The 15,915-nt window shown below is 42.2% G+C and overlaps 2 protein-coding genes across 6 annotated transcripts; both read right to left on the bottom strand.

The window, feature by feature from the left end:
• Positions 1-2,440: 2,440 nt before the first annotated feature.
• tusc2 (Tumor suppressor candidate 2) lies at positions 2,441-4,197 on the bottom strand. 2 transcript variants are annotated; one of them, XM_014133662.3, is made up of 4 exons: positions 4,006-4,197; positions 3,333-3,519; positions 3,056-3,176; positions 2,441-2,942 (listed from the first exon to the last, which is right to left on the bottom strand). In XM_014133662.3, the coding sequence occupies exons 2-4, from the start codon at positions 3,482-3,484 to the stop codon at positions 2,877-2,879; spliced, it is 339 nt and encodes a 112-aa protein (XP_013989137.1). In that variant the 5' UTR covers positions 3,485-3,519; positions 4,006-4,197; the 3' UTR covers positions 2,441-2,876.
• A 1,110-nt stretch (positions 4,198-5,307) lies between these two features.
• On the bottom strand, positions 5,308-14,589 carry LOC106565980 (ras association domain-containing protein 1). 4 transcript variants are annotated; one of them, XM_014133707.3, is made up of 7 exons: positions 14,247-14,589; positions 13,225-13,603; positions 11,756-11,868; positions 7,355-7,462; positions 6,844-7,135; positions 6,593-6,708; positions 5,308-6,489 (listed from the first exon to the last, which is right to left on the bottom strand). In XM_014133707.3, the coding sequence occupies exons 2-7, from the start codon at positions 13,544-13,546 to the stop codon at positions 6,310-6,312; spliced, it is 1,131 nt and encodes a 376-aa protein (XP_013989182.1). In that variant the 5' UTR covers positions 13,547-13,603; positions 14,247-14,589; the 3' UTR covers positions 5,308-6,309. The 4 variants fall into 4 exon arrangements, with proteins under 4 accessions (XP_013989182.1, XP_082815529.1, XP_013989183.1 ...); XM_082959403.1 differs by lacking the exons at positions 11,756-11,868; positions 13,225-13,603; positions 14,247-14,589 and adding exons at positions 9,515-10,260; positions 10,375-10,519; XM_014133708.3 differs by lacking the exons at positions 11,756-11,868; positions 13,225-13,603; positions 14,247-14,589 and adding an exon at positions 10,375-11,732.
• Positions 14,590-15,915: the final 1,326 nt, after the last annotated feature.

Genomic DNA, 15,915 nt, shown 5'->3' with positions numbered 1-15,915 from the left:
TATGAAGATTGCATGGCTGTGTGCTCGATTTTACACACCTGTCAGCAACGGGTGTTGCTGAAATAGCCAAATCAACTAATTTGAAGGGATGTCCACATAATTTTGTATATATAGTGTATATTGTTGCATTATCTAGATTTAATAGCTGTTGACAGCATAGAACAGGGGTCCCAATTACATTCAGCCATGGGCCGGTTTTCCCTTGAAAGGATTGTCGGGGGGTTGAACATAGTTATAAATAATTTGTACTGCAAATTAACCACAAGAATCCCAAACAGATTATTTGACAAAACAGAATAACTTCAAACCTTTACATTGGGATAAGATCACATATGGCTCTCTTTTTATGCGTGGGAATACTTGGTAACAGATGTCCTAAATTAAAACCCCTTTGAGCTGATTTCCTTGTGATTTTACCGAAGCCTGGCATAGACCCTCCCAACATACTGAGAACGCCATGCCTATAGTTTGAGTTCTCAGTTTAATACATTTTAGTAATTTAACAGGCTCTCTTATCCAGAGCAACTTGAGTGCATTCATTTTGGTACTGGTCCCCCATGGGAATCGAACCCACAACCCTGGCGTTGCAAAAGCCACACTCTACCAGCTGAGCCACACAGGACCATTAGAGTTCATAAACATAGTTAGATGACAAGCATACAATGTGTTATACATGTTCATTACATATTCATAAACTATCTATACACTTATAAATGACCGTTTATACCCCTTAATAAATAATTGTAAGTAGGCTACACCATAATATAAAGTGTTACAGAATAACCTATAGTTCATGTAAGCAAGCATGGTATATCTCTAGGACTAGTAGCATTTAAACTCTGTCTGGACACAGACATCTGGCATGCAGATGTTCCGCTTGAGGCAGATGCGATGGCCATTGGCAGTGGCTCAAATGAACCAACCAAGTACCACATGCTGTCATGTTGCCAAGATCATGGAAAGATTTAGAGCAGGCTGGGGTTGAAAGCTTTTAAATGAATAGTTAGAAGCAAAGTCCAACAAAACATATGCCTAAAGGGTGCATGTGACGTGGAGGATCTGAGAGCACATGATAGACAAAAACCCCTGGAAGTGAGACCTCATCCTGTCAGGGTCACTCAGTTGATGCTGTTCCGCTGTTTGTTCTCCAAGCTCTGCTGACTCACCTGCTAGTATGCGTGTGAATGAGACAAAGAGAGAGTGAGGGAAGAGAAGGGATGGGCAGTTTCCCTCCATCCTGCGTGCTTCCCTTTGACCCTTGACTCCTGGACATTACATCATCAGTCTTCAGGCACCTCCAGGAAGTGATAACAATGTAGGGAACTGGAAACACACACTCTGTTACCTTCATCATACACAAGCACTTTAAAAATCAGAGGGACCATAGGACTGTATAATAGCCTAGAACTCACACAGGTTACATTTTGAACTTTGTTGATCATGTGAGAAATTGCTTTATAAAATTATTTTTTATCTCTGAGATGTATGAAAATCAATTTTTACACCAACAACCCATGAATTCACATACTTTACATAAACTGCCTATGGCATTTGAAAGTATGCCAGGTTGAGGTCTCCCTTGGGAAAGTGGTCTTCTGAACTCCATGGGACTTTCTGATTAAATAAAATAAAATGTCATGATAAATTGCTTACAGTATGCTATTTGGATGTATTACTCATCTTGCTAAATCCATCAGTATGGCTAAAACACACTTTAGGGTCATAAACAAGCCTCACCCAATCGAGAGTAACACATCTCAGAGGAAGTTGCTCTGCAGAACATCAAAGGAAGGAATGAAGGAGGAATTACATCAGAGTCTGACCCCTGGCCCTGAAACATACCCGACCACATTCCATACAATTACAGGGGCCAGAGATGGCCGTTATGCCCATAGCCAGCCATATGCTACAAGAGAGCAAACAACACTGAAACTGACAATATATCATGATCATGAAACATAAGATACTGTACAAATTGATTATCATTAGAATACTTTCCACCAAACCTTCAAAATGTCTATAAAGTACTTGACTATCATAAACAACTAGACATATGTCATAATCATCCTAAATTATTCAAAGTCAATTGGCATAAAAGATGACTGACCCAAAAATGTTACAGAATCAAACCTATGTTGAGACCCACCTGTACAAGAGCACTGCCCCCTGGTGCCTAAACTGAAATACAGCAGAGAGAAAAAAAATATTCACCAACGACAGCTTCCCAGGATGATGATAACTAGAAAGAGAAGGACTAGTAAATTGAGCCAATCAGTCTTTAAATCACAGAATACAAAACCATCGATATTGTGACCACATTGTGACCACATCGATATTGTGACCACAAGAGTATTTAATTGTGACCAGTTAAATACTCTTATGGAACAAAACTCAGACTGTGAACCATATGTGGACTTGATAAAAACAGGGGATGCCTCAGTCTTTTAGCCTGGTAAACCATTTATTCAAGTATTTCCAACTCAGACAGGTTTTTATTTTTTTATTTACATTAAAAGTTCACTAGTGCAGGTCTTGGCTCCAATCACAGGGGCAGACATAGATATGATAATATTGAAAATGGTCAACATGTACTGTGGGAATTCATATACCTTCCCTTATCTTGAGCTACCTTTCTCTCCCACACAAACACTTCTCTACATGTCACAAAAGGCAGTACTTTTACTCTGTATTTCACCAAATATCTATCCACCTCCCCTTTCTCTCCGCAACATAGCTTCGGTGGTCTGTCCACAGCTGTAGTCAGACATCTCATCCATCTTCTCAGAGGAACACCAGCGTTCAAGATGGAGCAGTTGTAGTGTGGGGCAGCCTTTGACTGACAGGTATCTTTTCCACATTGACCAGCCCAATGTGATTCACACCTCACAGAGGATGACAGGAAAATCTACATGGATCCGGGGGTGGTTCAGCTTCACAATTCCCTGCAAACAGATAACAATACCCACAACAGTAATTATAAACAAGAACCATGGGTAACTGGATACCTTTCCAAAACACAGTCTGGGACTCTCAAGTGTTCATCCAATCAGCGTACCTGAGGTATGAGGTTCTTCTGAATCCTCTTCAGCTTGGACCTCTTCCGGCCATTTCTTGTCACCACAGTCTCTTCATAGAACTCATGAGCCAGGTCCCCATCCTCATCATAGTAAAGAGAGCTATCCACACACACACACACACACACACACACACACACACACACACACACACACACACACACACACACACACACACACACACCAGGTATTGGAAAGCATTTCACTAAGGATCACATATCATATAGGCTACATATTGCATTTAGCAGACATTATTACCTCCTCCTTGTGAAAATAAATGGGGTTGATTTTCTGGTCCCTTTGAGGCGGGTCAAAGACTGGTCTTCTTGCCCCTCGCTTCCTGAATCACCTCCAGCTCCTGAACCAGCAAATGGCCAAGCACCTTTCACCTTGGACCCACTGCCTCCCATCTTCAGAGATGGGACATTATCCCCTGTGAAAACCCCTAGGCAACGAGTATATGAGCTATTCAGACAGTCAGTTGTTTCCTGGTTTGGATCTGAAAACAAGAACAGTTATGCCATAGGCACTGCTGTTAAAACACACAAGCTGTTGCGTTAGCTAGCCTGATGTTACCACATAGGCCAAACAATAGTTAGCTAGCAATTTAAATAGCTATGTTTGCTTGCTAACTACTTGGCATTCAAACTGTCAACTTAACATTAGCTAGTTACTGTAGTTAGCGAACGACGTTGGCCAGCTTGGCCAAGATGGCTAGCTAACGTCACACTGTTCAAATTACAGCTGATAGCAAACTAAGTTATCTTAATATAGTAAATGAATTAAGCTTTGAAACTGCATCAACCAAAGCTAGATAACTATGTCAACAGTTCCCTGGCTGTTTGCTACGCTAACCTAGTAACTTTTAACAATTAGCAAGGTAAGCTGACGTTAGCTCTAGCTAACGGTGTATTATGGTGACAGCACTTACAGTAACATATTCATTATTTTTAGCGTAGTGACTTCTATTCGTCCTTGGAGTAGGGTAGTGTTGATCAAATACACTGTTGTTGTTAAATAGCTAAAATGGCTGGATAGCTAGCTAGTACAGATCTCAAAAAACAATCACACTGACGTGACGTGTGGTCTAAACGAACGAAAGAGCGGCACGGTTGGTCAGCTGAGCTTGCGCATGAGTGACATAAACAATGTAACCTCTAGCCAGTACAGAGAGGATGTAGGTAGATGTTTGCACAGCATCCTTTACTAAATCTGTACACCATCACAAGGAAATAATAGTAACATTCTCTGTGTCAAAGTTTGCAGTCCAAACACTTATTAAGACGCACCCTATCCCCTAAGCTTTCAAATTAAGTGGACACTTTTGAAGACGTTTCATGACGTGTGACGAGTATACACTTGCAGGACAAGGGAGGCAGGAATGGTGTTGCGTCTTTGTTGGCATTGTATCCATGTAAGAAAACTGTGGCAAGACATCAGTAGATTTATAATTGAACACATTTATGAAGATCTTACAATATTGTGGAGAGATGTACTGCTTGGATTCTTTACCTACGATAGAAATAAGCTGAAACATTTTTATGTAATTAATTTCATTATTCTTTTGGCCAAATTTCATATTCACAAATGTAAATTTACAACAACAAAAAAAACACATATTCTTACCTTACAAAAAGAAATTGAACTGAATTTTAAGACAATTAAATACTCTTAGAATAATGACTGTATGTATGTCCCTTAAGGTCCTTGTATAATGTGATATTGTACCCCCTAGCCCAATTGTCCATTGTATATTATTTATATATACTTGTGTTCCCACATGTACTCCCTGTATTGATTTGTTGTCAATAAAAACGTTTTTTTTTTTTTTTAAAGGAGGCAGAAATGATTTTTTCAGGCCCCAGAGTGAACATAATTTTACACACACAAAACAGACAGAAAACGAGGCCTGAGGGCCTTACGTTGCAAACTTCCCTTGCTTGGCTAATCATTTGGACCACCCACCCACCAAGATGGCGACGGGGTATCCCCCAAGCGCATCAGGAGGGTAAGTGGACGAGAGTGTGTCTTTTAAGTATTTGGACCACAAACCAAGTACTCGCAACTAGCCATAACTGCCAAGTGTGGATAGCATTATTTAGCTAACGAATATCATCCCAATGGCATACCCCCATCACCAAAAGACACCACACTTTTGTGAACGATATCTTATTTAATGTGAACAGTGCACATGTATTATTGTTTTGTAAAAAATATATTGACACTGGACATGTAACATATATATCTTTTAATTGAATAATTGACAGTCAAGGTATTATTTCAAGCAATATAGACATGTGCTGATAATATGAATCAACTCTATTATTCTGTTTTAGCAGAGGTTTAAAATCTCATAAAGAACATAAAATGATATACAAACTAAAAAACAAACATTCCATAAAAAGCATCAGCGTCCAGTTCAAAGTGTTTCAAGGATGAGATTCCCCTATCAATTAAATCAACCTGGGGATTGTCCTCTCAATTGACATTCACAGTGCACCCAACACATGGGGCACTCCCACTCAGTTTCATAAAGGGACAGCAAAAAGAGTAACATCCATCACAGTACGGATGTGCAAGAGGTATGTGGCAGACATTGGAGTCAAATGGAAACCTGGGGTACCTACCTGGCCCATAATGTCCATCACTTGTTATTCTGACTAGCATTTGGGTCTGGAGATACTGAGGCAGACAGTACCTGAATATGTTCAACATTTGTCTTAGCTAGTAGGTTGGCTATCCTCTTATTGCTTGGCATTAAGGGAGACAAACAGAGCTTTTTGATATGGCTTACCCCACTCAGGTGTCTCAAAATTATCTTTGATCGTTACCCAAAAGCTATAAATGATATAATCTATGGACCCTACTGCCAACAAGAATAACGTGATAAACGCTACGAGGCAGGTAGCTCACCCAGGATAGTGAAATGGGGCCCCCATAATGAGGCAGTTCTGGACAAAGCCAGTCTCTCATCAGCCACAGTTTCATATACTGTTTCTCAACTCTCATTCTCAACAGACTCTCTCCAGGTGTACGGCACTTCTGATATCTCTCACACTCACGCGCTTGTCCTCTTGCTCTCATGCGCCCTCTCGCTCTCATTCGCTCTTTCACTCTCCTCCTTTGAGGGAGGTGTTCACTTGTGTTCTCTGGGATCTTTGGATGCAGTGATGACTGGTCATCTTGTGATGGTTGTCAGTCAGAGGTGCAGGTTGTCCCGTAGGCGACATGTTTCTCAGCCAGGGGTGGAACCACAAGCGGAGGAACCACCAGGGATGGAAGCTGCAGCTTGGGCCTCCTGCATTCTGGTGCGGGCCAGAGCATAGCGCTGCAAAATCTGCTTGACATGCTCCTCCTCCTCACGCTGTAACATGCGGACAAAGTTCTTGAGCTCTGGCATAGAGAAGGCATCCCACTGGACAGAGAGAGGAGGGAGACTGAGCATTAGTGTATGCTGCACAATGTGAAATGGCCATGTTGGTTTGAGAATGAATGCCCAATGCATGCTCAATACTCACGTTGACCTCTCCAGTCTCATTCTCTTTCAATACCAAACTGAGGGCTTTCTCATTGGGTCCAGCGTACAGACGCAGTTCGAGTGGACGCTCGTCATCAGACAGCTTACGCAGGAACACTGAGAGAAATACAGGAGGACAATAGAATGAATCAACTGTATGGCACCTCGTAGTATTTATCTACTGTATGTGATGTCAATCCAGAACAAAGAAGTCATGTGCTGCCACAAAACCGGTCACAGAGGTAGGCTTACCTTGGTCATGACGCTCGGTGCGCTCAAACAGGGCAAACTTTCCAGGGTTGTCCACCACAGTGAACTTCTTTAGCAAGGCTTCGATGACCTCACGAGCGCATGTCCGGGAGCTGATGTGTAGGTGTTTGGATGTATCCTTGGGCAGGTAGAAAGAGGTGCAACGTTTTACTCCCCCATTCTTCTTGCCCGCACCATCCTGTGTTGCAGTACCCTTTCTTGGTGGGGGAACTGACACAGGTCGTACCAGCTTGAACTGGACCTTTATGAAGCCAGTGTAGGAGCCATCTTTGTTCTGTTGAAGAGAATGAAGAAATGTTGGCATAAAATGTAACATTAACACACATTATCAACATGTTATTGCATAGTAGACATTACATTGTTGGGGTAATTCTGCAGTATTGTAACTGAGCAATTACTGAATTACTAGATTTATTACAAAGTTACTACAATGGTATACTAGATTTATTACAATGTTACTACAATGGTATAAGAGCAACTTGTTAGTACTCACCGGGTTCATAAAGAGGTTGCTGTTGATTTGAGCGTTGTACTCCTTCACCTTCTGCTGGATCTCTGTGCCTGACAGCTCCTGCTGCTTCCCACATTTGACCTGCTCATCCTGACCAGAGTGATTGAAAAGGGAGTCAATATTTCAATAAGCCATTTATTGGCTACACTTTAATTGTCGAAGCAGCTATAAAAGCCCTCTTTCCATTTTGCTTACTCTCTCATCTTCCTAAAGATGAAAGACAAAAAAAGGTTATCTTGGGAGTCTTCTGTGTTCTACCACTATGTGTCAGCAGAAAGCCAAGTTTAAATGTGTTGCATGTAAAATTATGCCTGTAAGAAATGTATTATGTGGGCCTAATGGGGGCAAACTAACACCCCACAACATTTCATATTGAAAAAAAACTCAAATAGATTAGAGGGACAGTTAAGGAGGCACGACATATCGACCAATTCAACTAAACATTTAGTTAAGAAAGCTTGAGCTAATGAAAATCTGTCTAATGAAAATTCATAGAGGTGGACTAGCTGAGTTTTTTCCCGCAGTAGCTGAGAGGAAGGAAACACTAGACTGGTGTAAGTCAAAATGGTATTGAATGAGAAACAGCATTACTGCTTTTTCAGGACTTGTTGCTGCTGTATAATGAAGAGTTGGTAAATGTGCTAAATAGCAACCTATGCTTCACAGTGCTAACTTCCTGTAAGCTCCACTCCTTCCTTCATAAATGACCACCGGTTGCATCAGATTCCAAACTTCCTGTCAAGTGTCAAAATAGCCATAGCTTACAATAAGGAAGTAGTGGAGCACAATGATGTCAGTGCTGACCAATCCTAGTTCCTGAACTCCTATCTCTGAAGAGGGAGGTGCCATGGGGGAACGTGCAGCTGTTTGTAATGTCTGCAACGGCTTTGAGCTGCATTCTTTAATGCTGTGTTCATGTAAAAAATATCCTCCGCCCGCCCGCTTGAGATGGCTGGTATGGACACACAGTATCCACCACATCTATGCACTTCCGGTGTCTAATGGTCTGTTCTTGCTTCCTGTGTGAGAATGTTATTCAGGACATATGATGCACAAAACGTAGGCGCATCAATTATGGCAGTATTTCCCAACCCTAGTCCTCAGGTACCCCCAACAGTACACATTTGTATTGTAACTCTGGACAAGCACACCTGATTCAACTTGTCAACTAATCATCAAACCCTCAATGAGCTGAGTGAGGCGTGTTTGTCAAGGGCTACAACAAAACTCTGTATTTTTGGGGGCACTTGGGGACCAGGGTTGGGAAACACTGAATTAGGGGACCAACAGTAGCTGTTTTTCGTGGAGGGGGGAGGGATAATCCATAGATCAATAGCCATCAATCCCCATGGCTCGTTCTACCATCAGCACCCAACATGAGTTCTCCTCTGGGGCAAAATCACAAGAAAAATAACTAATTCAGTAGGAAAATCACAGGGACAAATAAATAACTCTTTAGGAATGGTGCCATTCAAAACTAGATTGCTCTTGTATTGTTTATCCCACTAAACATGTTCCTAATGACGAGAGTTAGCTGATGTTTACACATTGGAGAAATGAATGGCCACAGCTGCCTAGAATTCATGGAGCACAAAACTACATAAAGCAATGTCAAGCTGTGAAAAAAAGATCAATAAAACAGATCAATAACCTACATCCTAATGCAGATTGAAAGGCCGCTGAGTTAATGTCCTGCAGTTAACTATTAAATAGGCAATCACAAAATGAGAGCCAGCCCATTCTACTAAGGAGTCACTAATGTTCACGGTGACGTTATCACTTTGTACTGTACTCTGTATAATAACATTCAAGATGATGTGGAAATATTAGTTAATCAAACATGATGTTATTTTGCCATTACTCATTCAAACCCTGCGGAAATATGTGTGCAGGCTTGTATGCAAACTTGTGTGTGCAAGCTTTAAGTGTAATGTTTGTTCAGATGTGAGAGTAGAACACTGAACAGTAGGCTACATGAATAGTGTGTTTGTGTTCTGAAACTTAACTAGAGGTACAGTATCATGGGTGCGTCACTAAACATGAAATTGTGAGTGGTTCTCAGCATCAGGGTGTAAGAGTCATTGTAATATAGATGTTATTTTGTATTGTCACATATGGATATGTGCAGTGAAATTATTTTACTTTTTCTCCCCAATTTCGTGATATCCACATTGGTAGTTACAGTCTTGTCCCATCTCTGCAACTCCTGCATGGACTCGGGAGAGGCGAAGGTCGAGTGCTATGCGTCCTCCGAAACACGACCCCGTCAAGCCAAACTGCTTGCTTAACCCGGAAGCCAGCAGCACCAATGTGTCGGAGGTAACACCGTACAGCTGGAAACCGAAGTCAGCGTGCATGTGCCCGGCCCGCCACAAGGAGTCGCTAGAGCGCGATGGGACAAGGAAATCCCGGCCAGCCAAACCATCCACTAACCCGGATGACGCTGGGCCAATTGTCCGCCGGTTCATGGGTCTCCTGGTCGCGGCCGGCTGTGCCACAGCCTGGGATCGAACACGGGTCTGTAGTGAAATGTTTTACACGTGTTTTATATGAGAGGTACAGCAGATCCCAATGAACATTTTTAAAAAGGAGCCATGGTAGAGTTACTCAGGCAACTACAGCAATCACTTCATAACGCTATTAGTGAATAATCAAACTATAATGCAACTATAAAGAAAGTTACAGTTACAGAGTGGGCTCCTGAGTGGGGCAGTGGTCTAAGGCAGTGCATCTCAGTGCTAGATGCGTCACTACAGACCCTGGTTCAACTCCAGGTTGTCTCACAACCGGCCGTGATTGGGAGTCCCATAGGGCGGCACACAATTGGCCCAGCGTCGTCCGGGTTAGCGTTTGGCCTGGGTAGCCCGTCATTGTAAATAAGAACTTTCCTAGTTAAATAAAGGTTAAATAAAAAAATATATTAAACAGAACATTTCTAAATAGAAACAGCTTGGTAGGCAATTGACATAGTCCTGTCTGCTTGATAAAGTTCTCATTCTTACCTTCTCTTTCTTTGGTTTGCAAATGAATGATGTGCGAGCAGTAAAGTACTGCTCGAACTCAGAATCCGAGTCCCCACTGCAGTATCCGCTACTGGTGGAGCTGCCCCACGTCTTCCCGAAGGATGGGTTCTTATCCGAACCACTGACCGCGTCTTTCATTATCAAAATGTTGCAATGTAATGTTAGACACTGGAACGATATTGCGATTAGAATCCGCTACAATTTCTCAAGTTATATCTAATTCGGCTTTGATTGGAGCGCTAATAGGCGTAGTTTCCCGTTTAATAAGACAATTTATATCTTAAAATGTATCCCGCTGTAATAAACTTGTAGTAACTACAGAAACTTTAATTCACCGATAGGGTGTAGCGTAATCAGACTGCTAGTATAGTTAGTATCTCCCTGTAAACTTCAACAACGTTCTAAAGCACGTTTTTGTCGGTTTCCTGTTAAATCTGGCCACGTTTCGGTTTCTCAAGACTAGCTGAGAACAGGATGCGGGACCCGCCCCCGCCTTTCCATCTCTCTCCCCCGGCCCGCGGAGGCCCCACCCAGGCAGTTGAGATTAGAAAATACACAAAACCAGTGCAAAAGGCCATGATTGGGCGCTGAGGGAAAATTAGAACTCCCATGACATCATACCCCTCCCTTTTCCTGTCTGCCAATAATAAAGGCGACGTGAGAAGATGAAAATCATGTGAGAGGATTCAAATGATAGCAGAGCATAGGGGCTTCACATAACATGACAAATGCATGACATATGTAGACATGTAGGCCTAGGGTTCTACAGAGAACAGCACCACTTTAGAGAAAAATAAATAGATCAGATAAGACTGGCTCCCGAGTGGCGCAGCGATCTAAGGCACTGCATCTCAGTGCTAGAGGCGTCACTACAGACCCTGGTTCGATTCCAGGCTGTATCACAACCGGCCGTGATTGGGAGTCCCATAGGGCGGTGCAAAATTGTCCCAGCGTTGTCTGGGTTTGGCCGAGGTAGGCCGTCATTGTAAATAATAATTTGTTCTTAACTGACTTGCCTAGTTAAATAAAGGTTAAATAAAAAAAAATACAAATAAAATACATATTAATGATTGATGCCCGTAGATAGGGTACTGTAGCCAAAGGGAATTGTGAGAGAGAGGACCTGAACTCAAAGGACCTGACACAGGGGGATCATGGAATAGAAAGAAAAATGAATAGAAAGAAAAGAAGACTAGGGTGATTGATTACAGAGAGTGTGCAGACACCATGTCACCACAAAGAGTATGGCCTGAATAGTGGATAGGTGGTGGTCATGACACACGACATGGCCGGTGAATGAGAGGTTGAGTAGAGAAAACAAATGAAATGACACGTATACATCAGGTCATGAGGTTCTTACCACATTTGTATCAGTCTCTACAGCACATGTTTGTTCAACTGTGGAGCCACGATCCAAACTGCAATCTAATTGGATGAGAGGTCGACATCGATAGTGACATGTGAATCCGCAATCTGTAAGAAAAGATAAGTGATTAATTAAAAACAAGATTTGATCAGATCATGGGTTGTAATCAAAGTTGTGCCTTCTCCACAGATGTAAGGAAATGTCAGCTATGAAAAAAAGTGGTGAGCACTGGCACAGAAACTTCCATTTGCTCAATTTAGGAAATCCATTCCCTCCAGTTTTGGGACATTTTGAGATTCTAATTTATCTGCTGTCCTCCACTGGCCACATGGAGTCATTACACGTTTGACAGAACTAGTCACAGACTAAAAGATATTACTTCAATTTGGTCACTAACTAATCAAACAGGACCTGATCAGACAAGTATTGCTAGACAGTAGAGGGATTCTTTGACAAATAAACAGGTGTTTTCATGAGATTTTACCAGTATATTCCCCATACACTTCAGACACAGGCTACACTTCTCAATTTTCTCTCCCCACATGTAATGGCCACACATAACAATAAAAAGGGCCGGTTTCAGCCAGAGGAAAGGAAGTTCATAGTGTAAACTTTGAAGATTATGCATGTACCTACACAGACACAAAAAAACCACTAGATCCATCTTAACGCCCTGAGGAATAGACTGCCGCCAACAGCTGACTGAATATGGGAGTTTTCCAAGTACTCCAGAGCTAAAACAGGGTCTGGGATTTCCAGGCGAGCGGTTTGGTTCTCAGCTGGTTCGTTGCTGCTGGGAACGGTAATGTCCCTCTTTGCAGAAACTCCTCATTAAAGCCTATTCAGGCCCAATGAATACTGAGTCCTGTGAATAGAGCCCATCTTACAAAAAGCCCATTTAGTCCATCTGAGAAACAATGACTTAAAGCTATATGGCCTGGCATATACATAAACACACATACATTATATCCTATGCACACACAAACAGGCCATATAATACTGTAGGACCCTGGTTTACACTGGCGGAAATCAACTCTGCCTCTTGACGATGCTTTCTATGTCTACGGACTAGAAGGTCGAGGGTTCGCACCACACTCCTTGCCCGTTTCATTATATTGGTGTCAAAAGTGGGATTACCTTGAAACACATTCTCATAGGCTATAGTTAAACCCTATAACACTCACGCACATAGGCCTACATAACACAGGAGGCTGGTGAGGGGAGGACCGCTCATAATAATGTCTGGAATGGAGTGAATTAAATGGTATCAACCACCATTTCATTCACTCCATGGAAACCATGTGTTTGATACCATTCCATTCATTCCGTTCCAGCCATTACTATGAGCCCGTCCTCCCCAATTAAGGTGCCACCGGTTGCCTGTGACATACATGTATGCAGACATACAATCCTAATCATTATCATGCAAGTCAATCCTGTGCAGCAGCAGAAGGCAGACTCACTGGCACAGCGCAGGCTCTGTTTGTACAGTCCCCAGATGAAGTCTCCACACAGGTCACACCAGGTGGGCTGGGCATGGCTGCAGGGCTGGAAGTCATGTCCCTCTCCCCTCTCATCTGTGAGCCGTGGGTCCAGGCTATCCCCCAGCAGTCGGATGATGCCCACTCGGCTGAGCAGCTCAGGGACCTTCCCTGGGCTGATCCGCAGGGCATTGGCCCGCTCCAGGCGAGGTGGTGAGCGAGGCACCTCACAGCTGGTCAGCTCTATTCGGTCATTGTCATGCAGCCTCAACTCACGGAGCTCAATGAACTCACCCCAAGACATTCTGTTAGTCACAGCTTCAGTTCCTTCTTCACTCAGAGGCAATCATCACACCTGTGACTAAAAACAATAATACACAATCCAGCATCACCAATCATGAAGCACCAACTCAAGGACAGGACATTGGCCTACAGTAGTACATTGTTGCTAGCCTTCAATTGTGGGGAGAACTTCCCATACAGCTATGCATCCCTTACTATAGAAACCATGGCTTGAACTAAATAAAATAACCTATTCTATAGCCTACTGAGTATGAATGAAGTCATTGTTTCTCGACATAAAATGATCTGTGTTAGTACTTTAATATAATTTGCCATTTACTGCATCAATAAAGTGGTCTAATCGGCAATAATAATAAAAAATAGCGTTTAAGGCTATCTTATAATTGTCCTGTGTTTTATTGTTTTAATAACGGAGCATGTTGCCGTCTATTGTTAAATACCAAGATAACTAGTTAAATTAATTTGCATACCATCAAATGTCAGACTATATAATCGAATAAATCGCCACCATTCTGCTTCAAACATGTCGTGAATAATAATTGTAAATTAGGCCTACATGCAGCCGTTTAGCATCACAGATGAAGATGTAAGAGGGAGGAGGGGGTAGCCTAGAAACACGAGAAGCAAGGGACCGACTCGAGCCTATTTCACATAATTCATAAAACGTGCTATAGACTTGTTTTGAAAGTTTAACAATTTACCAAATCCGGGATCCACCCCGCAGCGGCCGATGACTCGTCCCCGACGTTCTTCTATTGTACCAAGTTTCCATATAAGTTATTACGAATAACGGAGCAGAGGTGGGCAGTTTCGCGTCTGGTCTGGAAACAATGTATTATCGGTTACTTAACGGAAATACCGCAATTCACAAAAAAAATCGAGATTATCAGCAGCGGGTTTACTTTATAAAGACCCCATCACCCTATTCTGACACCCCAACATGTGACGCAATAACAAGACAAGAAAATAAGAGAAAGACGAGAAAGTGAAGAGCAGACTACTGTTCTTGACATCCGGAATGTTTTCACATAGGGGGTGCTTCTGAGTCTTGAACAGTAGAGCGGGCGCGGAAGATGTGTGTAAATCCCCCAGCCCTCCATCGCCATTGAACACTGTATCTGTATGCTATTTCATTAAACAGTGACATTCAAATAAAAACTACCTTAAGGATAATGATTTACTAATCATCCATTGACAGTATATGTTATTATATGTTTGTCAGTTAATTTGTGAACTTCACAGGCACACCCTTTTAACAGTTCAAGGCGTGCAGAGTCTAAACAATCAAGTGGGTAAAGTTACTTTGAAATAGTACCCCGTGAAATGGATACCGTGCAGTTACCTGAACAATAGGCAGATTCTGATCCCAGGATGACTGACCATGATGATGAGTCAAAACATGAGGCCACAAACTTTGGAGTTTCTTGTAAAACATGTTTCTATTTCACATCTATAACAGAAGCATAGGCTTATTTGATTGTTAGAATTGTCAAAAAATGTGCTAAACATCTTGTAAGATGACAAGCTAATGAGGAGCCCATTATTACAATTTAATTAGCAAGTCTTGAGTTCTGCTCCTTCCCAGGTTCAACCTGTAAGTTCCACTCAGTGTCAGGTCTGAGATCAAAGGGATATAAACTCTGCTTGATAATTTATTAAAAAATAATAATAATGTTTTACCTTAACTAGGCAAGTCAGTTAAGTTCTTATTTACAATGACAGCCTACACCGACCAAACCTGGGCCAATTGTGTGCCGCCCTATGGGACTCCCAATCATGGCCGGTTGTGATACAGCCTGGATTCGAACCAGGGTGTCTGTATTGACTCCTCAAGCACTGAGATGGAGTGCATTAGATCGTTGCGCCACTTGGGAGCCGTCAACTTTTGCATTAATACAATCTAGAAGTTGGAATTGAATTGAGACAGACAAACCTCAAAAGGTTAACATTAACAGTCCAAAACCATAACAATTGCATTCAAATCCCATCCCAAAATTGCATATAGGTGAATATCTTTGCATTGACTTGTCACCACGTAAGACTTCTCTTCTCTCTCCCATCATTCAGTCCAATATGTTGCTGATGTCCACCTTTCTCTCTTCAGGAGTTATGGTCAAGTCCTTCTGGAGCTTCTCTGTGGCTTCAGCCATCAGTTGGCAGGCCGCCTTGTGTTTGGCCCAGTGCTTCACCTGGCATTCCCTACAAACACAGAGCAGCAACACTTAGAACACGGGTGTCAAACTTATGTCCTGCAATCTGGCCCGCAGGTGGTCTGAGTAAAACAAAAAAACAACTCAATATACTTTCAAATGACTAAAACCAAATTAAAACTGTGTAGAAATGTAATAGACTTACATTTATACAGTCTTG

This window comes from Salmo salar, chromosome 12 (genome assembly GCF_965601325.2).
Source record: "Salmo salar chromosome 12, fSalSal1, whole genome shotgun sequence".
NCBI lineage: Eukaryota > Metazoa > Chordata > Actinopteri > Salmoniformes > Salmonidae > Salmo > Salmo salar.
The sequence above is the reverse complement of the archived record's forward strand: the minus strand, read 5'-3'. Positions and strand labels throughout refer to the sequence as shown.

Excerpts from the sequence above, each read along its gene's own strand:
- tusc2 (XM_014133662.3), bottom strand. The coding sequence starts at position 3,484 with ATGGGAGGCAGTGGGTCCAAGGTGAAAGGTGCTTGGCCATTTGCTGGT. Across the intron at positions 3,177-3,332 it reads TTTATTTTCACAAGGAGGAG|CTCTCTTTACTATGATGAGG; the intron begins GTAATAATGTCT and ends GTGTGTGGATAG. Across the intron at positions 2,943-3,055 it reads AGAAGAACCTCATACCTCAG|GGAATTGTGAAGCTGAACCA; the intron begins GTACGCTGATTG and ends ATCTGTTTGCAG.
- LOC106565980 (XM_014133707.3), bottom strand. The coding sequence starts at position 13,546 with ATGTCTTGGGGTGAGTTCATTGAGCTCCGTGAGTTGAGGCTGCATGAC. Across the intron at positions 11,869-13,224 it reads ACAGAGCCTGCGCTGTGCCA|ATTGCGGATTCACATGTCAC; the intron begins GTGAGTCTGCCT and ends CTTTTCTTACAG. Across the intron at positions 6,709-6,843 it reads CACCGAGCGTCATGACCAAG|TGTTCCTGCGTAAGCTGTCT; the intron begins GTAAGCCTACCT and ends TATTTCTCTCAG.